This window comes from Salvelinus sp. IW2-2015, linkage group LG19 (genome assembly GCF_002910315.2).
Source record: "Salvelinus sp. IW2-2015 linkage group LG19, ASM291031v2, whole genome shotgun sequence".
Classification (NCBI taxonomy): Eukaryota; Metazoa; Chordata; class Actinopteri; order Salmoniformes; family Salmonidae; genus Salvelinus; species Salvelinus sp. IW2-2015.
This window is the reverse complement of record NC_036859.1, coordinates 13,120,993-13,143,901: the sequence shown is the minus strand read 5'-3', so window position 1 is coordinate 13,143,901 and position 22,909 is coordinate 13,120,993. Positions and strand designations below refer to the sequence as shown.

The window sequence follows — 22,909 nt, the reverse complement described above, 5'->3', positions numbered from 1 at the left end:
GTCCTCAGATCCTCAAAAGGGTTCTACGCTGCAACATCGAGAGCACCTGACTGGTTGCATATCACTGCCTGGTAGGCATTGCTCGGCCTCTGACCGCAAGGCACTACAGAGGGTAGTTCGCACGGCCCAGTACATCACTGGGGCTAAGCTGCTGCCATCCAGGACCTCTACACCAGGCGGTGTCAGAAGAAGGCCCTATCAATTGTCAAAGGCCCCAGCCACCCAGTCAAAGACTGTTCTCGTCTACTACCGCATGGCAAGCGGTACCGGAGTGCCAAGTCTGGGACAAAAAGGCTTCTCAACAGTTTTCAGCCCCAAGCCATAAGACTCCTGAACAGGTAATCAAATGGCTACCCGAACTATTTGCATTGTGTGCCCCCTCAACCTCTCTTTTTACACTGCTGCTACTCTCTGTTTATCATATATGCATAGTCACTATAACTTATACACTCATGTACATATACCTCAATTGGGGACCAACCAGTGCTCCCGCACATGTGGCTAACCGGGCTTTTGCATTGTGTCCACTCACCACCCCGCACCCCTCTATTACACTACTGCTACTCTCTGTTCATCATATATGATATTACGCATATTCACTTCAACCATATCTACATACTACCTCAATCAGCCTGACTAACCGGTGTCTATATGTAGCCTCACTACTTTTATAGCCTCGCTACTGAATAGCCTGTCTTTTTACTGTTGTTTTATTTCTTTACCTACCTATTGTTCACCTAATACCTTTTTTGCCTGTAGGTAAGCATTTCACTGTTGTATTCGGCGCACGTGACACATTAACTTTGATTTGATTTACAGTATTTTTATTTTATTTAACTAGGCAAGTCAGTTAAGAACAAATTCTTATTTTACAATGACGGCCCTGGCCAAACCCTACCCTAACCCGGACGACGCTGGGCCAATTATGCGCCGCCCTATGGGACTCACAATCACAGCCAATTGTGATACGGCCCGGGATCAAACCAGGGTCTGTAGTGACACCTCTAGCACTGAGATGCAGTGCCTTAGACCGATGCGCTACTCAGGAGCCAAAGTATTGCACTTTCATGTAGCTTACTTTAGGCCAGCTAATAGCCTAACCACAAATAAAGCAACATTATGGACTAAGCGTTCAAATTCTGTTGCTGCAAGATTATTTTGCTGTGACAATATACTGTAGGTCAAATGAATATCCTACATCTGCATGTTTACATCCCTTTAATGGTTAAGGTTGTGAATAGTGGTATGGTAATTTGACCCTAGATCTGAGGTACGGGGCATTTCCTTCTCTCCTTATATCATCACTACCACTCAAAAATCCACAGGGAAACACAGATCAAACTAATAGGTTTTTAACATGATATAAAACTGTTGTTATCAGGTGTCTTCATTTGACAAAGTAGGTTTTTAATATAGTCAGTTAATATAGTTTTATTCCTTTAAATTAACAATAATTGTTCTTATAAAAGGGACCCACTAGGAACAACTGGTTGAATCAATGTTGTTTCCACATAATTTCAACCAAAGAAATCTATGTAATGAAGTTGAATTAACGTGGAAAACTGATTGGATTTGCAAAAAGTCATCAACGTTAGGGCATTTTGTCTTTTTTCACCTAAATTTGAACCAAAATCCAATGACATGGTGTCATTTTTTGTTAATTTCATGTTGAATTCATGCTAGTTGACATCTCAACCAAATGTAAATCAAAACTAAACATTGAACTGCCTCAACATTCTGTTCTATCCAGCCTCTTCTCTGAGTGCCTTATGCTGTTTTTCCTCACCAGAATGACTCGCTCTACCCTTGGAGGAGTGGACCTGTGGCAGGCCAAGAGACCAACCTGTCATGTGCCTTTAACACTAATCAGACCCGTGTGGAAGTGTCCTTAGCATTGTTTTATCTAAGCACTGCAGATTCACTTTTTCTTATGTATCCTGCCTTTGTGACTTCATGTGTTGAATTGTTATATTGACATCTTCTGTGAGCCAGTTAGAATCAATATAGGCAGGATACTGTTAATTAATGCAAATAAGGCAAGTACTTGTCACTGAGAATACACACTGAGTGTACAAAACATTAGGAACACCTGCTTTTTCCATGACATAGACTGACCAGGTGAATCCAGGTGAAAGCTATGATCCCTTGATTGATATCACTTGTTAAATCCACTTAACTTCTTATGGCTGGGGGGCAGTATTGAGTAGCTTGGATGAATAAGGTGCCCAGCGTAAACTGCCTGCTACTCAGGCCCAGAAGCTAAGATAKGCATATTATTAGTAGATTTGGATAGAAAACACTCCAAAGTTTCTAAAACTGTTTGAATGATGTCTGTGAAGTATAACAGAACTCATATGGCAAGCAAAAACCTGAGAAAAAATCCAACCAGGAAGTGGGAAATCTGAGGTTTGTAGGTTTTCAAGTCTTTGCCTATCCAATATACAGTGTAACATTTGGTCCGATTGCACTTCCTACGGCTTCCACTAGATGTCAACAGTCYTTAGAACCTTGTTTTAGGCTTCTACTGTGAAGGGGGAGAGAATAAGAGCTGATTGAGTCAGATGTCTGGCAGAATGCCATGAGCTCAGTCTCGCGCCCACCCGTGAGAGTTAGCTGCGTTCCTTTTCCTTTCTAAAGACAAAGGAATTGTCCGGTTGGAATATTATTGAAGATTTATGATAAAAACATCCTAAAGATTGATTCTATACATCGTTTGACATGTTTCTATGAACTGTAATGGAACTGTCGTCTGAACTAAATGCCTGGGCCGTGTGAATTTGGATTTGTGAACTAAACGCGCAAACAAAAAGGAGGTATTTGGACATAAATGATGGACTTTATCGAACAAAACAAACATTTATTGTGGAACTGGGATTCCTGGGAGTGCATTCTGATGAAGATCATCAAAGGTAAGTGAATATTTATAATGCTATTTCTGACTTCTGTTGACTCCACAACATGACGGGTATCTGTATGGCTTGTTTTGGTCTCTGAGCGCTGTACTCAGATTATTGCATGATGTGCTTTTTCCGTAAAGCTTTTTTGAGATCTGACACAGCGGTTGCGTTAAGGAGGAGTTTATCTATAATTCCATGCTTAACACTTGTATCTTTTATCAATGTTTATTATGAGTATTTCTGTAAATTGATGTGGCTCTCTGCAAAATCACCGGATGTTTTGGAAGCAAAACATTACTGAACATAACACGCCAATGTAAACTGAGATTTTTGGATATAAATATGAACTTTATCGAACAAAACATACATGTATTGTGTAACATGAAGTCATCTGATGAAGATCATCAAAGGTTAGTGATTCATTTTATCTCTATTTCTGCTTTTTGTGACTCCTCTCTTTGGCTGGAAAAATGGCTSTGTTTTTCTGTGACTAGGTGCTGACCTAACATAATCTCATGGTATGCTTTCGTCGTAAAGCCTTTTTGAAATCAGACACTGTGGTGGGATTAAATCAGTGTATATGAAGGGGAGGACTCCGTAGCCGACCTGGATTTTTAAGCCTTGAAACAATTGAGACATGGATTGTGTATGTGTGCCATTCAGATGGTGAATGGGCAAGACGAAAGATTTATGTGCATTTGAACGAGGTATGGTAGTAGGTGCCAGGCCCATCTGTTTGAATGTGTCAAGATCTGCAACGCTGCTGGGTTTTTCACGCTCAACAGTGTCCCATGTGCATCAAGAATGATCCACCACCCAAAGGACATACAGCCAACTTGACACAACTGTGGGAAGCATTGGAGTCAACATGGGACATCATCACAGTGTAACGCTTTCGAAACCTTGTAGAGTCCATGCACCGACGAATCGAGGCTGTTCTGAGGGCAAAGGGGGGTGCAACTCAATATTAGGAAAGTGTTCCTAATGTTTTGTACACTCAGTGTATATCTACATCTATRACCACTAATACATTTAAAACGGTCTGTGTCACGTGTATCATGGAGTGAATTTTTTAAATTAAAACACTTGAATACTTTTCCTTTTTCTCTCTCTTTAAAAATCCCACTATTCTACGTTTGACAGATGTCACATGTAACAGACAAAAACACCCTGATGGGATAAGAAATGAAAAACCACTTTCCTACAAGCATTTTCATTTTCTTTTTAAATCTCGGAGGTTGCTTTATTTCACTTGAGAAACTGACACACATAAAGAGAGAGAACACCACCACCGCCACCATCCTTATATTTCCAACTCATGATGAGTTCAGATTTTTTTGTGGCCCCCACCCCCATAAAAGTTGCCCATCCCTGCCTCAGAGAGAATTCAGARGAGGGCTCTCAAGATCATCCTCGGTTCTGACTACACCTCATACGCAGTGGCCTGTCAAACCCTACAGATGCAACCAGTGCAGCAGAGATGAAATAAGCTTTGCCTGAAATTTACTCTCAAGCTGCAGAGTTCAAACAAATTCTCCAGCTGGCTGCCACCTACAAGGGATGAGCGTCCCGGAGTAAGGACAATGCAGGGTGGGCAACTACAGGAGCAAAAAAATCCCAATGCCATCACTTGCTAGTTTTTTGAACGGACACTAGATGGGGAAGTTGTTCAAATGTAAATGTTTTTATTAAAGGAGCAATGCAGTCAAAAACGTGAGTCCCTGTGTTTTCTATATATTTTATATATATATTTCCACACTATGATGTTGGAATAATACTGTAAAATTTTCCAAATTATCATAATGATCTTTTAGTGTAAGAGCTGTTTGAAAAGACCTGAAATTTCATTTTGTTTGGCTGGGTGGGGATTTTTGGATTTTGTATAAGTTAATAGACCAATAACAAAGAGAGTTTGCCCTGCTCTCTGCCAATAACATCTAGTTTTCAGGTTACACATCCCCCTCATTAGGCTCCTCCAATTAGGCCCCTCTCTCAGACCACTCCCAGACAGTCCTAGCTAAATTCTTGCTTGACAAATTGCATTTAGCTAAGAAGCTGTTTTTGTTTATTTTTGACCATTTTAATTGAAAATGATCACAGTACAGTATTTCATTGTTACTCAGAAATGATTTGATATTGACATAAAAACGGCTGCATTGGACCTTTAAAGTGTTTTTATTTTAATCATGTTAATTTTCTTATGTAAGCTGCACTGCAATTCTGTTTTCTTCACTGTGAACAAAATTACTCCATTGTGGCACATGTATTTGTGTACATAATATCTTAAAAGTAGCAAAATGCTCTTTCTTGTATTATGGCTCTTACATTTCGGGTTCCTAGGCGGGCACGTACTAATTACTCTTACTTGAATCTGTGTTCGGTCCTAGATGTTTCAGCAAAGGTTAAACTGCCGACCTAATAGATCTGACAAGAGTATAGATATTTATTTGAAACAGCATAATGAACAATAAACACAAAAACTTTGAAAAAACTGAATTCCTGAACTGCCATGAAACATGAAATAAATAACACATTTTACAGACATTATCTTTTGTAAACTTATTTTGCAGTTTATTGGCGTAAACATAATCTGGAAGTAATTTTCATAAAATTCAACAATTGGCATGTAAGAGTAGGTACGTTGATACAAAAAAAAGAAGATAAATAACCTTATGACATTTCTTTGATAGATGGGTTATTTGCAGTTAACCAGAGGTTGTATCGTGCTGATCTATGCAAAGCGATTTCCATCACGGTGATCTCTGATAAATCCATCAATGAAAGAGCCACCCCCAGTACGAGAGCCACCCCCAGGAGGAGAGCCACTCCCAAGACGACCAATTAAGGAGCCACTCCCAGTACGAGAGCCACCCCCAGGACGACCAATTAAGGAGCCACTCCCAAGGCGAGAGCCACCCCCAGGACGACCAATTAAGGAGCTACTCCCAGGACGAGAGCCACCCCCAGGACGACCAATTAAGGAGCCACTCCCAAGGCGAGAGCCACCCCCAGGACGACCAATTAAGGAGCCACCCCCAAGGCGAGAGCCACTCCCGTGACGACTGTTGCTGCGAAATTTGCAATCTTTGCCTCTGGAGCATATTCTGGCTTTGCTTCTTCTTGTACGAATCTTCTGCTGCAATCATGAAAAATATTCATTGCATTTTTTTTGCGTGAGAAATCGGAATAATTAGACAAGTATAATCAGAAAAATAAGGTTACTTTCTCAAGAAGTTCAACCTCCATGAAATTCATAAGCAGATAATGCACTTTTCACATCTACATTTTTAGATTGCAGATCAACTGATCTGACACTGTTCGGCTACCATTATCATGACATCCTAACTAATGTAGGTAGGGGGGTGTTGAGAAATAACTTGCATTGCTCAGTACCTGCATAGCCTCCATGTATTCACAAAATAAATTAGACAGGTCGGTGTTCAGGTTGTTGCTAGCCTCCAGAATCGGATGTCTGACCTTCATGCTGCACATCATTAGTTTCTAGAGGAAGGAGTAATTGACAATTAGCCATTTGCTAACCTCAGCATATTATTTGTCATTTCCTGCTTCCCATGATTATTATTCCCCAACAATACTGTAAAATCCAATTGTTCTTACACCATTTTTCTTCAGAGGGCATGGTTTGCCTGGCTGCCCCTGTGATTTACTGCAGAAAGTCTCCTGCATGGGGAAGCTCAGCCTTACAGACACCTCAGACTGGTCCACATCCTCTGTATTCAACTGATTTCAGAGAGACAAAGACAACACTGCGACTTATAGTATTGTCATTTATTTCAATTGTCATTCCCCCACATTGAGTCTGTTTCTTTTCCACAAAAAAGGACTTGGAAAATGTGTACATGATGGTGCATATTAAACAGASAATTATCCCTTGACTTGACTGAAAGAAAAATTTGAAATAAAACAAGACACAAACTTTTTTGAAGGAAGGAAACATTCATACTGTCAGAATACTCACAGTCTCGACTTGGAGCTGGTTCAGAATTGGACGGAAAGCCTGCTCTTCCCTAGGAAGCAGCTGAGGCAAAGCAACTGAGATGATGTCTTCATACCTGGTCTCAGTCTGGTTCTGAGATCTGACCAGCAGGACAGCCACAGCGAGCAGGGTGAGAGATCTCACCTGGACCTTCATCTTCATGTCTGATTCCTACTTCCTACTTCTGCTGTTTTATAGTCTGTCTGTTGTTCTTACAAGAAAATCCAGGGTTGAGCAATCCAGGCTTTTAGGGAACCCCCGCCTGAAGTGTTGTCATGGTTTTTTACAGAACTTGGCCTAATCTGTTTCGGGAAAAGTTCCTACATGTTTCAACAAAGCCTATATTGTCTGCTAAATAGATCAATCAGAGCATTGGCCTTTAATATTGCTAAATTCGATATCTATTTATTTTAACCAGCATAATGAACAATCATTCTGAACACAACAAATATAACYTTTGCAGCTGTTACTGTCCACTGTTATACTTTGCACTGAAATGCAGGCATAGATTTTATCCTCAAATCTATACAACTATGTTTAATCTGGTTGATCACACCTTAAATACGCTTCACGATTAACTATATTGTTGTTGTTACTATGATGACAATAGGAAAAAATATTGTTGATGACACAGTTTGTCAAAAGTGCAATTCATTGACTTATGGAGTTGAGTGTTCTTGAGTGACGAATGTTTCTGAAGGTACTGGCCAATTAGAAATAGGAAAGGTCAGCCAGGAAAGTTGTGAAGCGTCTCATGATTCATGTTCCCCCGTCAATCAAAATGTGTGTTGCAACTCTGTTTTGAAAGACCTTTTATTCTCATGTCTGTCTGCCACTAGGTCGAAGAACCACCAGCTCACATATACAAACTCACAAGCACATACCAGAAAACTTTCCAGCTACAGAAAACRTTTGATTTCTATATCTAGCTTATCTGTACATTTTACTGATTTGTATCATTTTGAACTGACGAGGTGAAGAATATTAGGAAACTGAGCTGTTTCACATATTAATTTGGTAATGTGGGTCAATTGGATCTTCTGTTTGAATGTCACACATTTAAAATGGCTTTATATCAATTAGTGGGCATCTATACTGTACATAACAGTAAGCCTATATGCATGTTGTGTTGTTACCTTTACTTTGACTGTACAGAGTAGCCATGCTGGAACATTTATTTTCCTGTCTGAAAGTTCCACAAGGTTTTCAGATTTGCAYATTACTGTCACCTACGTAACTGTGTCAAGTCTCCTCTTAATAACGGCAGGTTCTACACTGAGCGTACAAAACATTACAAACACTTGCTCTTTCCATGACATAGACTGACCAGATGAATCCAGCGAAAAGCTATGATCCCTTGATTGATGCCACTTGTTAAATCCACTTAAATCAGTGTAGATGAAGGGGGGGACTCAGGATGAAGAAGGATTTTTAAGCCTTGTAACAATTGAAACATGGATTGTGTATGTGTGGCATTCAGATGGTGAATGGGCAAGACAAAAGATTTTAGTGCGTTTGAACCTGGGTATGGTAGTAAGTGCCAGGCGCACCGGTTTGAGTGTGTCAAGAACTRCAACGCTGCTGGGTTTTTCACGCTCAACAGTGTYCCACATGTATCAAGAATGATCCACCACCCAAAGGACACACAGCCAACTTGACACAACTGTGGGAAGCATTGGAGTCAACATGGGACATCATCACAGTGTAACGGTTTCGAAAAATGTAGAGTCCATGCACCGACGAATCAAGGCTGTTCTGAGGGCAAAGGGGGGTGCAACTCAATACTAGGATGGCGTTCCTCATGTTTTATACTCTCAGTGTATATACGGTAGTACTCCTGCATAGTATACTGCTGGATCATCACGTGGGACTGTCTCATTCTCGCCACATCCTGGACATGCAGTGAAATATCTAATCCTGTTATCTTGTCAAAAACACGTGCACGGTGCACGTTTGAACAGCCAACATGATACAGACTTGACCTCACTGTAGATGGCTGAGAGGTCGCTTGAAAGGCCAGAAGAGGGTCAGATCCTCTGCAACAAAGGCATTTCAACCACTTTGTGTCTTTGGAGAACACTTTTATCTTGTCTAAAACAACATGATAATAAAAACATCTATTTCTTTTCACACACATTCCCATTAAGTTGAAATCTACACATATAGATGTGTCATTATAAATAAACAGTCATTGAATATAGTTCATGGTAAAAACATCACAATGAAAAAAGGATACAAAGATACTGTATGCAACATGTAACTGCACTGCTGTAGTATTTTCATTGAAGTTCTGCCTGGAGATGTCACACTAAGTAGATAATACACTGCATTCGGAAAGTATTCAGACCCCTTGACTTTACCACATTTTGTTACATTACAGCCTTATTCTAAAATTGATTAAGGAGTTTTTTTCCCTCATCAATCTRCAGACAATACSCCATAATGACAAAGCAAAAACAGAACTTTGTTGAAGCACCTTTGGCAGCGATTACATCCTTCAATCTTCTTGGGTATGACGCTACAGGCATGGCACACCTATATTTGGGGAGTTTCCCCCATTCTTCTCTGCAGATCCTCTCAAGCTCTGTCAGGTTGGATGGGGAGTGTCACTACACAKCTAYTTCCAGGTCTCTCCAGAGATGTTCGATCKGATTCTTGTCYGGGCTCTGGCTTGGCCACTAAAGGACATTCAGAGACTTGTCCCGAAGCCACTCCTGTGTTRTCTTGGCTGTGTGCTTAGGGTTGTTGTCCTGTTGGAAGGTGAACCTTCGCCCCAGTCTGAGGTCCTGAGCGCTCTGGAGAAGGTTTTTTATCAAGGATCTCCCTGTACTTGCTCYGTTCATATTCCCTCAATCCTGACTAGCCTCCCAGTCCCTCCCACTGAAAAACATCCCTACAGCAWGATGCTACCACCACCATGCTTCACCGTAGGGATKGTGCCAGGTTTCCTCCAGACGTGATCCTTGGCATTCAGGCCAAAGAGTTCAATCTTGGTTTCATCAGACCAGAKAATCTTGTTTCTCATAGTCTGAGAATCCTTTAGGTGCCTTTTGGCAAACTCCAAGTGGGCTGTCATCTGCCTTTTACTGAGGGGTGGCTTCCGTCTGGCCACTCTACCATAAAGGCCTGATTGGTGGAGTGCTGCAGAGATGGTTGTGCTTGCTTAATGTACACACAATTATACTGTAATATTACCTTACAGATTAGTGTATTTACTATGCCTGTGATATGTGGTTGTCCCACCTAGCTATTTAAGATTAATGCAATAACTGTAATTCACTCTGGATAAGAGCATCTGCTAAATGACTAAAATGTCAAATGTAGTGSTCTGACAATCTACTGTAATAATATACAGACACTTTTTATTGTTCAGAAGTACAACACATGGTCAGTATTACATTTATCCAAAGCATTGCATGTCTAAAAACAATCCACATAAAGTGACCCACAATCGGTTTGCGTGATTGTGATTGTGCAACTTTCAATTTCCATCTTGAGTTGTTATGATTGGGAATGTTATCAGAGCTGGCCTTGCATATAAAACCAGCCGGTCTAGAGGGGCATTGTAAATCTTTTCCACACCCCTCAGAAAATATCAGCAAACGACCACCCCTTCTAAAGCAACTGAGGTGCCATTTGTCCCTTTACAATGCTGCACATGTATGTCTGAGTGAAGGAAAAGATTCATGACATTGAAGTGTCGGTCTCATTAATAATAAATAATAACTGTTCATGTGCTGACAGTCTGTAATTCTAAAAGCAGATATAGTACAAATGTATTTMGTTTATGTGACCCTATCCAATTCACCTATCCCCAATCAGGGACAGTATTGGCATAAAAATTTACACATCTTGCCTTGTCACCGAAGCATAGTATTAGCCTTTGCATGGTTTGTCAAAAGCATGACTGTCAGTTTACAATATTACTGACTCTGGTTTAATACTCAACATGAGTATTACATCTCTATATTACAGGGTCATATAAGACAGATTATTCTCAAGTTAGCTCAGGACATGCAGTAAAGACCAGAAGTCAGAATTCAAGTAGTCCGTGGCAACAGAGAGTTAGTAATGTCAAGATTACCCTCCGCTAGAGTTTCAGAGAGCTTAAATAAGAGCCATGGGAGGCCTGCTGCTGTTGTCAGTCACACAGTAAGCTAAGCAGAGCAGCCATGGGGGAAAGCCCACAGTGGGAGGGATACACTCTTAGAAAAAGGGTTCCAAAAGGGTTCTTCGGCTGTCCCCATATGATAACCCTTTTTTGGTTCCAGGTAGAACCCTTTTGTGGAACCAAAATATAATAACATAATATGATTCTGCTTTGAACTATTTGGCCCTGCCTTTACTTTCTAAGATTGCAAGAATTAATTCTCAAGTGCATGACTCTAACACAACTCAAGACCGGTGAAACAGATCAGGATTGATTTACAGAATCAATGTAGATAAAGGCACATAATAGTTTATTTTGTTTGCTGACCCACCTCATTTTATTATTATTTGTGTTTCTTTATTTGTGCCTATTGGCCTTGATTTATGGTAGGAACGCCCCTCTTCATTCCCAGAATGTTTCTGTGGTGTCAGTGCATTGGTGCTGTACAATTTTCGAGGCACAATACAATTTAATTGGCTGACCCTTCAGCACATACTGTATGTTACCGGCATTATAGTTGATGGGGTTATACAGTTGAAGTCGGAAGTTTACATACATGTCACGACTTCTGCCGAAGTCGGTTCCTCTCCTTGTTCGGGCAGTGTTCGGCGGTCGACGTCACCGGTCTTCTAGCCATCGCCGAWMCATTTTTCATGTTCCATTTGTTTTGTCTTGTTTTCACACTCACCTGGTTTCAATTCCCTAATTACATGTTGTATATGTTCCCTCTGCTTCCCCCATGTCCTTGTCGGGAATTGTTTATTGTAAGTACRTGTGCATTGTGTGACTGGTGCGATACGGGTTTTGTTGCCCATGTGTTTGTTGTTTTTTRTATACCGGTAGTTATGTTTATTAAACGGCTCCGGCTATTTACCAAGTTCTGCTCTCCTGCGTTTGACCTCACTGCCACCAGTTACGCACCCCTTACAATACACCTTAGCCAAATACATTTAAACTCAGTTTTTAACAATTCCTGACATTTACTCCTTGTAAAAAATCCCCTGTTTTAGGTCAGTTAGGATCACCACTTCATGTTAAGAATGTGAAATGTCAGAATAATAGTAGAGAGAATTATTTTTTTCAGCTTTAATTTATTTCAATTAGTATTTGGTAGCATTACCTTGGGTCAAACGTTTCGGGGAGCCTTCCACAGGCTTCCCACAATAAGTTGGGTGAATTTTGGCCCATTCCTCCTAACAGAGCTGGTGTAACTGAGTCAGGTTTGTAGGCCTTCTTGCTCGCACATGCTTTTTCAGTTCTGCCCACACATTTTTTATTCGATTGAGGTCAGGGCTTTGTGATGGCCACTCCAATACCTTGACTTTGTTGTCCTTAAGCCATTTTGCCACAACTTTGGAAGTTTGCTTGGGGTCATTGTCCATTTGGAAGACTCATTTGCGATCAAGCTTTAACTTCCTGACTGATGTCTTGAGATGTTGCTTCAATATATCCACATAATTTTCTTTCCTCGTGATGCCATCTGTTTTGTGAAGTGCACCAGTCCCTCCTGCAGCAAAGCACCCCCACAACATGATGCTGCCTCCCCGTACTTCACGGTTGGGATGGTGTTCTTCAGCTTGCAAGCCTCCCCCTTTTTCCTCCAAACATAACGATGGTCATTATGGCCAAACAGTTCTATTTTTGTTTCATCAGACCAGAGGACATTTCTCCAAAATTACGATCTTTGTCCCCATGTGCAGTTGCAAACCGTAGTCTGGCTTTTTTTATGGCGGTTTTGCAGCAGTGGCTTCTTCCTTGTTGAACTGCCTTTCAGGTTATATCGATATAGGACTTGTTTAACTGTGGATATAGATACTTTTGTACCTTTTTCCTCCAGTATCTTCACAAGGTCCTTTGCTGTTGTTCTGGGATTTATTTGCACTTTCGCACCAAAGTACATTAATCTCTAGGAGACAGAACGTGTCTCCTTCCTGAGCGGTATGACGGCTGCGTGGTCCCATGGTGTTTATACTTGCGTACTATTGTTTGTACAGATGAACGTGGTACCTTCAGGCATTTGGAAATTGCTCCCAAGGATGAACCAGACTTGTGGAGGTCCACATTTATTTTCTGAGGTCTTAGCTGATTTCTTTTGATTTTCCCATGATGTCAAGCAAAGAGGGACTGGGTTTGAAGGTAGGCCTTGAAATACATCCACAGGTACACCTTCAATTGACTCAAATGATGTAAATTAGCCAATCAGAAGCTTCTAAAGCCAGGACATAATTTTCTGGAATTTTCCAAGCTGTTTAAAGGCACAGTCAACTTAGTGTATGTAAACTTCTGACCCACTGGAATTGTGATACAGTGAATTATAAGTGGAATAATCGGTCTGTAAATAATTGCTGGAAAATKTACTTGTGTCATGCACAAAGTTGATGTTCTAACCGACTTGCCAAAACTATAGTTTGTTAACAAGAAATTTGTGGAGTGGTTGAAAAACGAGTTTAAATGACGCCAACCTAGGTGTATGTAAACTTCCGACTTCAACTGTATCTTTAATCCGATATTTGTAGAATAAAGCCCTATTTGCACTTGACTAGTGTTCCTAGAGAACATTGGTTATGTATTTGTGCTGTGTTGGAATTGATTTAAGTTATAATGCCAGAGAAGCCGGTGTTTGGAGGATATATTGGCACTGGTGTTGTTCGTCGAGGGTTGGCAAACCGTGTCAATATATCCTCCAAACACCAACTTTGAGGGCATTATCATTTTTATACAACTGGTTACCAACATATTCAAATAATGATTGAAATATTTTAATTAAAAACATTATTTCGATGAATTTATTTATGAATACTAGATTCAGCAAAAAAAAAAAACGTCCTCTCACCGTCAACTGCGTTTATTTTCAGCAAACTTAACATGTGTAAATATTTGTGTGAACATAACAAGATTCAAGAACTGAGACATAAACTGAACAAGTTCCACAGACATGTGACTAACATAAATTGAATAATATGTCCCTGAACAAAGGGACATATTCCACCAAGGCACCTGCAAGTTCCCGGACATTTCTGGGGGGAATGGCCCTAGCCCTCACCCTCCAATCCAACAGGTCCCAGACGTGCTCAAAGGGATTGAGATCCGGGCCCTTCGCTGGCCATGGCAGAACACTGGCATTCCTATCTTGCAGGAAATCACACACAGAACGAGCAGTATGGCTGGTGGCATTGTCATGCTGGAGGGTCATGTCAGGATGAGCTTGCAGGAAGGGTACCACATGAGGGAGGATGATGTCTTCCCTGTAACGCACAGCGTTGAAATTGCCTGCAATGACAACAAGCTCAGTCCGATGATGCTGTGACACCGCCCCAGACCATGACGGACCCTCCACCTCCAAATCGATCCTGCTCCAGAGTACAGGCCTCGGTGTAACGCTCATTACTTTGACGATAAACGCGAATCCAACCATCACCCCTGGTGAGACAAAACCGCGACTCATCAGTGAAAAGCAGTTTTTGCCATTCCTGTCTGGTCCAGCGATGGTGGGTTTGTGCCCATAGGCGACGTTGTTGCCGGTGATGTCTGGTGAGGACCTGCCTTATAACAGGCCTACAAGCCCTCAGTCCAGCCTCTCTCAGCCTATTGCAGACAGTCTGGGCACTGATGGAGGGATTGTTCATTTCTGGTGTAACTCGGGCAGTTGTTGCCATCCTTTACCTGTCCCGCAGGTGTGATGTTCGGATGTACCGATCCTGTGCAGGTGTTGTTACACGTGGTCTGCCACTGCGAGGACGATCAGCTGTCCATCCTGTCTTCCTGTAGTGCTGTCTTAGATTGCAATTTATTGCAATTTATTGCAATTTATTGCCCTGGCCACATCTGCAGTCCTCATGCCTCCATGCAGCATGCCTAAGGCACGTTCACGCAGATGAGCAGGGACCCTGGGCATCTTTCTTTTGATGTTTTTCAGAGTCAGTAGAAAGGCCTCTTCAGTGTCCTAGGTTTTCTTAACTGTGACCTTAATTGCCTACCGTCTCTAAGCTGTTAGTGTTTTAATGACCGTTCCCCAGGTGCATGTTCATTAATTGCTTATGGTTCATTTAACAGGCATGGGAAACAGTGTTTAAGCCCTTTACAATGAAGATCTGTGAAGTTATTTGTATTTTATGAATTATCTTTGAAAGACAGGGTCCTGAAATAGGGACGTTTCCTTTTTTGCTAAGTTTATTTAATCCTTCCACATCTAGGGTTGCTACCCAAGCTGGATGGTAGTTTGTTCTATCTGTTTGGTTGCTAGAGGCCTGGTATAGAAAATTTGCTCACTCGTCAGGACACTGTTGTTCAGAGGATTTAGCCAACAACACAGCTAACACAATAACTTCAATCTGAAGCTGGAAAGACTGCAAACTAGCTGCACTTCGTTTCGTTTTTGTATATTTCTTTGTATATATCCATGAAAATTATGCCAGCTGATACATGATTTCCATTGGCTTGCTGTCTGCCTGTCTGTCTCTTCCCTACCCCTGACAAGTTCATTATGGGACAGCTGGAGATCCAATTTGAATATTGAAACAATGTTACAAATGTTGGATAATCAGACAGCAAGATTTATACAAATCTCCATAGTTGAAAACTAAAAAAAGAAATGTGAGATAATGTCTAGATGCTTTTTATAGTAGAGATCAAGTTTATAAAGTGCCTGGCTGGGCTGGTGAGACAGTGGATTGCACAGTCAGATTGAACAGAGTAAATAAGCATTTTAATATCATAGCTTTAGCCGGTGGTAATATGTGGAATGGACACCGGTTGGAATGCGGTTTTAACCTATAAGCATTCAGGATTAGACCCACCGGTTGTGTAATATCCCAGAATGTGAATTATTCCAGAGGACGATTCGGACGGGATTCGTTTTTTCCAAACTGCCCCGTAATGCTCTTTTTTATTTATCTATATATAAATGGACAGTTATGATGGAAGCCTTCAGGTTCTTTTCTAGGCCTGAAGATATCTCAACAAGTCAGGGCGAAAACTGGCTACACTGATAACTGGAGTTTGGTTCCCACATTTCGAACCCATCTTTGGTATAGTGTCCCAATGTTTTTTGAATTGAGGAAGTGTGATCATAATCATTAGGATATTTTAGCGATCCGCAGTAGAAGACGTATTAAATGCCCCCCAGCCTTGTGAGCTAAACAGCACACTTGCACTTGATATGCGTCTTTAGGCTATGAATAAAACAGTGAACTCCCATTTTTTTATGATCCATTTGGCGGTGTATAATTTTAATGCGTACAAAACGTATAAACAAAAGCCTTCACTGTGAAAGTTGCAACACAAGTTGATAAATGTAGGCCCTTCATATATAGGCTATGCGCAGAACTTCGTTCAATGTATCGAACCAGTTATTGTTTTCTTGCTCAAACCGCAAACAACACCTGTCAAACTCAGACATTTCTCTCAAAAAACAGGGATGGGGGCCTCCCGGGTGGCGCGGTGGTCTAATGCACTGCATCGCAGTGTGCCGCCAGAGACTCTGGGTGCGAGCATGGCTCTCGACCTTCGCCGAGCATGGCTCTCGACCTTCGCCGAGCATGGCTCTCGACCTTCGAGTCCGTGCGGGTGTTGTAACGATGAGACAAGACAGTAACTACCAGCAATTACCCCCACAAAAAGGGAGGTAACAAAAAAACAGGGATGATGATTTGCACGGAACTAGTATTATCAAAGGATCTTGGAGTTTGCCAAAAAACAGTAGGTTATTCTGGCTGGTATTACCCGACCTACCCAAAAGATCCCTTCCGAATAGGGCTGGACAGCTACTTCCATCCAATGAAATGATCTTTCCTGTGATTTCTATACCAATTATTTGAATTGCTCTGTGGGTTGATTTGAATGAGTTTTGGTAAACTGATTTGGAGACAAGAGAATTTAGTGCTCTAGGCAATGCATGCCTCTGTAGTTTTTTCTATTTTCATTTTTTTTCTGGAACTCAGTCGGAGTCTTAAATTACTGTTGAGAGTTAGAATAGTAGAGTACACAAAGTGCAATTTCGAAAATTGGTTGTCCATCAATAGTTTTCCTCTTTTTATATGTCACTCACTGACAGCCACTCAATTAGCCCATGTCATTTTTGAAAAATCGGTTAATTTGTCTAGCCAGCTATCTAAACTTGTAGTATTCATGGCCGAAAAATATCGCACAGGGTTGATTTTGATTTTGTTAGTCACTTTCATTCCGATATCATATAAACACGGCATGAGTAATGTTTCAGGATAGTCAGATAGATAACCTATAGCAGCCTGTCCAGACCCATGCTCCAGCACCTAGGCTATCTCTACATTAAATGACAAGTCTATTTTGGAATGGAGGCTGCACCAAAATAGGAATGTTAGCTATTTGGCATCATGAGGTACCACATTAGAAAAAAGAAAGCGTAGTCAACCACCCACCGCAGGAGACTGGGGGATGTTACACTTTCCTGGATACACAATCATCATTGTAGGGACATTGATACGCACCGGGCATACATTTATTGGATCTCAACGGCAAAGATTGGATTATTTTACGGACTGTAAAACCTTGTTGAAGTTTTAGTTCACATGTTTCAGCGCTTGTTTTATCAGAGTGGCTGAAGACTCAAGGTGAGCAAATCATTGCTGAAGTTGAACTAACCCAGGTCCCAGTTTAAATAACCTAAAAGGACATTCAATTTGCAATCACTGATCAACATAACTTATAATTTAATAAGGCATGAGTCATATATATTTTTGAATGGGAATCGAGTGTCGTCATTTTAGAGGAGTCGTGTTTATTAATGTGCTTTATGTTTGTGGTGGCATTTTTACCTTCGCCAAAAAGTATGTTTTCATAACTTATTTATTTAATTACAATGAGCGACTTTGTTGGTCCGAGAATACCGTCCGTAAAACGTTTCTGCCGACTATCTAGCCTACACAAAACCAACTACATAAAACATGTATGATCAATTTGCATAGGCTAATGGTACTGGCAAGTTTATTAAACAATATAGAATAAAGAAGCGTTTCCTTCAGTTGTGGTGCCCTATCAAAACAGTTGATCCCTCTTCGCTTCTACAAATGGCAATGGACAGAGACACGCGGCCCGACAGCTGAGGTTATTTTGGGTACAGGCAGCTCAGGGGAGTGAGGTGACAAAGATGGCAAATGTCACCCTTTCAAAGACACATATCTGTTCTATTTAACCGTGCTAAAACATAATTTGTCCCAATCTGGCGGTGCGTTGATGTCAGTTTACCTTCGTCATTTCAACGTGGATAATTTACTAATATTTGTTTAAGATGTTGATCAATCAACAACCTATATTCACCCACTCAAAAAGACAGCCAAACGTTTGTTGAATTTCCATGTGTTATCACTCTGCTTTCAACCTTCTTAAAGCACAACCAAATTTCAATGGAAAAACAATGTCTGATTTTTGGTTTAGTTGTCACCCAAATGTCTATCACTGCGCTTTCAATCATTTAAAAGCAGAGTTAAAATGGGAATTTAATGTCAGATATGTTATTTTTTTACATAACAGATGAATGTGTTATCACTGTGGTTCATCTAATAGCAGAACCAAATTACCTGGATTGCAATTGAGATTAGCCTACATTAAAAGTACATAATGCTAGTAATCAATGAGGTTCGAGATTCTGCGCAGATTATTACAGGAATTGTGACCTATGCATGTTATCTTGAACATGCACGCTTTATATGATTACATTCGAATAAATGTATAGTTAACAGTAACCTCAAAATGTGGCCATGGATGTGTTATTCATTGTAAAGTTGACTGTTACATTAGTTTGTAAAATGGCCTTAACTTTAGGGTATTTATCGGATTACAAAAGTAATATTGAATTGTGTTTGGTTGACAATGCAACCAAATATCAACGTTTAAAGGAGATGTATCAAGTGCTTGGAAAGTTTCATTTGAGCCAATGGCTTAATCCCATTCTTTAACTTGTATTTTCCGTTGAGTTGKAGATGTGAATCCAATRTATCATTTGTTACCTTTAATAGTTAATAGGATATGTATTATAAGGTATTTATTGTATTTCAAAAGTGATATCACATTTTGATAGTACTATGTACAGGATACACGTGGTATACACCATCCAACTAAATCCTTACTTGCAGGTTCCTTCTCGACAATGCAACAACAATAAGAAATATTAAAAGATAAGAATAGGAACATAAAGTAAATGGTTCAGTAGAATAGAATAAACATTTTAGTATAATACAGGAAGGTACAATTTATAGTCCAATATTTACACATGACTTGTATCAGAGAAAAGGGGGATTTGCAAGTGTTTAAATTGTGCAATAGTACATATGAGTCTGGTAACAGCAATTGTRATGTGTGTATATAACAGTGTTTCTGTGTCTGTGTGTGTGTGTGTGTGTGTGGATGTGCGTATATCCACACAGCCTTATACTAAAATTGATTAAATTGCAATACCCCATCATGACAAAACAAAAACAGGTTTCTAGATTCTTGCTAACTTAAAAACTGAAATATGACATTTACATAAGTATTCAGACCCTTTTACTGTGTTGAAGCACCTTTGGCAGCGATTACAGCCTCAACACTTCTTGGGTATGACGCTACAAGCTTGGCTCACCTGTATTTGGGGAGTTTCTCCTATTCTTCTCTGCAGATCCTCTCAAGCTCCGTCAGGTTGGATGGGGAGCGTTGCTGCACAGCTATTTTCTGGTCTCTCCAGAGATGTTAGATCGGGTTCAAGTCCGGACTCTGGCTGGGCCACTCAAGGACGTTCAGAGACTTGTCCCTAAGCCACTCCTGCATTATCTTGGCTGTGTGCTTATGTAACAGTATAGCTTCAGTCCCTCTCCTCGCCCCAACCTGGGCTCGAACCAGGGACCCTCTGCACACATCAACCACAGTCACTCACGAAGCATTGTTACCCATCACGCCACAAAAGCCACGGCCCTTGCAGAGCAAGGGGAACAACTACTTCTAGGTCTCAGAGCGAGTGACATCACCGATTGAAACACTATTAGCGCGCACCACCGCTAACTAGCTAGCCATTTCACATCGGCCACACTTTGGGTCGTTGTCCTGTTGGAAGGTGAACCTTCGGCCCAGTCTGAGGTCCTGAGGGCTCTGGAGCAGGATTTCATCAAGGATCTTTCTGTACTTTGCTCCGTTCATCTTTGCCTTGATTGTGACTAGTCTCCAAGTCCCTGCTGCTGAAAAACATCCACACAGCAAGATGCTGCCACCACCATGCTTCACAGTAGGTATGGTGCCAGGTTTCCTCCAGACGTGATCCTTGGCATTCAGGCTAAAGAGTTCAATCTTGGTTTCATCAGACCAGAGAATCTTGTTTCTCATGGTCTGAGATTCTTTAGGTGCCTTTTGGCTTACTCCAAGTGGGCTGTCATGGGCCTTTTACTGGGGAGTGGTTCCGTCTGGCCACTCTACCATAAAGGCCTGATTGGTGGAGTGCTGCAGAGATGGTTGTCCTTCTGGAAGGTTCTCCCATCTCCACAGAGGAACTCAAGGAACTCACTCTGTCAGAGTGACCATTGGGTTCTTGGTCATTCTCATAGTCGCACATTGGTAATACTCAGTGAAAACATCATAGGTAAGCAGGGCTGGGCTTGGTTAAAACCCTGGATGGTCTTTCGAGTGGCGTAGCGGTCTAAGGCACTGTTGCGGTGTCACTACAGCCTGGGGTTCTATCCCAGTGTCACAACCAGCCGTAACCGGGAGTCCCATACGGTGATACAATTGGCCCAGCATCGTCCGGTTTAGGGGAGGGTTTGGCCGGGGAGGGGGGGCTTTACTTGGCTTATTGCGCTCTAGCTACTCCTTGCCTGGAGGCTGACTTCGGTGTCAGTTGAACAGTTTTCGTCCGACAAATTGGTATGGCTGGCTTCCGGGTTAAGTGTGCGGGTGTTAAGAAGCGAGGCTTGGCGGGTCATGTTTCGGAGGACGCATGACCTCTCCTGAGCCCGTTGGGGAGTTGCAGCGAAGAGACAAGATCGCATTTGGATATCACGAATTTGGGTTGGAGAAGGGGGGAAAATTACAACATAAAATATAAAATAAAACCCTGAATGGTAGACCAAAGGGTAGCTCTATATAGATATATTCTCCAATAGTAGATGCTGCTCAACCTATAGTTTTTTATTCTGATAGTGGATATAATGTTGAAGAGCTGATGTTGTTTTAAGGTACAAATTCAACATATGTTCATGTGAATATTCAAAGATCCATATAAAGACAATATGTACATTTTCCCACCAGTGGTGTTTCCACCAAACTGACTTCTTGCAGATAAAAGTCCGTGCTTAATGACTTTTGAGTTTTCATGTACCGATTAAAAATTTTAAGTTCATTTCCATCATGTTTTAAATCTACCGATAGTTTTGGCGCAAAAACGGTTGTGTTAAATAGCAAATGTGCCTACTCTGGTCTTGGCATGTACGCTCCAGCCAACAGCTCTCAGATGCAGTGCGGGTTGCTGTTCAGGTTGGCTAGTCTACATGATGAGATTATGATAGATAAAAGAGAGAATATTTGTATCTGTCAAACGGCAGCCAAGCATCGATCATGTCACCAGAATAAGATCCTCAATATTTATTGGAAAGGAGCATCAAGCTCATCACCGTACACTTTCACCACCCTGTGAAGTTCATCATAATTTATGTCTTCTGTAGCCTAATAAACTGCATGGTTTCCAGAGTCGTAGTGTGAGGATCACACACCATATTATCACGTGACTGCTTTCTAGATTGCTAGCTAAGATTTTGAAAGTATGATGTTGACAGGATCAGTCTAATCAAAGCTACGGTATATATAATATGATTTGACGTCATTTTATTTTGTGGCCAATGACCTTGAGCCTTCTTGGATAGGCACTTCTAATGTAAATCTATGGCAGCACCCAAGGGGCTTGAACTTCGAGTTCTCCTCGTAGATTTTGCGGTGACGTAGTGTTCCCATGAGTGACAGGACACTGAGCCAATCACGGCGCAACTAGAGAACGTTACCAACCCCTACGCTCCGTATTTTCCGCTGGCTTCCCCACCACCACAGAAAGCACTAAGCTAGGCTGAAACACCTTCATTTTGCAGCTGCCTTACTCAAGAAAGCAAAAAAGAACCATGTTTCTATGCAGCTTTATTAACTCTATGATTGTTTGCAAACTAATATGTGACACGTATTAATGACAAAATAACAGGCGCAATCTTTTTTTTATATGTGATGTTGTTACTCTGTATCACAGTGTTTTATTTGTTTCTCTGTCCAGGGTTGGCAAATGTGCTTTACAAAATGATAAAAATGCAGATTGTTACATTGACTGTCACAATTTGATGTAACCTAGAAACATTATGTGCAATGTGTTCTTAAAAGTCACCAAATTTACAGCATGCTTTGTGTATTTTGTCGTTGTATTTTAAGTCAGCATTGTGTAGTGGTTATGTAATTGTAAACAGATAAAGTAAAGACCTGTAAAACAACTCTCTACTAGGCTGAGGGATTTGCTCTATAAATGTTTTAACTACTGAGATACTATTGTTATCTACAGAAGTCTAGAGAGGACATATTAATAAAAACAAATAGTTCCCTCGTTATATTGAGATAACAACTTATTTAACTCATGATCACTACATAACAAAAGTTGTTTTATCGAGATCACAAAATAATTGTCTCATGATCACAACTTAACAAAAGTTGTTTTGTGGTCATCAAGAGATAATCAAAGTACCACACATAATCCATTAATTTGTTCAGATGCATGATAACCACTTCATCAAGGAGCCCTGTCGCTGTGTTGACCCCATTTAAGCCCTGAACGTTGCCTGACCAGCAGCCCTGTCTCCCAGGCTGTGTGCTGCACCCAAGACCACAGCCAATCGCATG

General features: G+C 41.0%; 1 protein-coding gene across 1 annotated transcript; it reads right to left on the bottom strand.

The window, feature by feature from the left end:
• Positions 1-5,105: 5,105 nt before the first annotated feature.
• Positions 5,106-7,061, bottom strand: LOC111979656 (keratin, type II cytoskeletal 2 epidermal). Its single transcript, XM_024010274.1, has 4 exons — positions 6,877-7,061; positions 6,516-6,638; positions 6,291-6,398; positions 5,106-6,033 (listed from the first exon to the last, which is right to left on the bottom strand). The coding sequence occupies exons 1-4, from the start codon at positions 7,054-7,056 to the stop codon at positions 5,629-5,631; spliced, it is 816 nt and encodes a 271-aa protein (XP_023866042.1). The 5' UTR covers positions 7,057-7,061; the 3' UTR covers positions 5,106-5,628.
• Between the last annotated feature and the right edge of the window lie 15,848 nt (positions 7,062-22,909).

Bases quoted from the DNA above. Each gene is read 5' to 3' on its own strand.
- LOC111979656 (XM_024010274.1), bottom strand. From the start codon at position 7,056: ATGAAGATGAAGGTCCAGGTGAGATCTCTCACCCTGCTCGCTGTGGCT. The intron at 6,639-6,876 runs GTGAGTATTCTG...CTCTGAAATCAG, and splicing joins ACCAGCTCCAAGTCGAGACT to TTGAATACAGAGGATGTGGA. The intron at 6,399-6,515 runs GTAAGAACAATT...TCCTTCCTCTAG, and splicing joins GCCCTCTGAAGAAAAATGGT to AAACTAATGATGTGCAGCAT.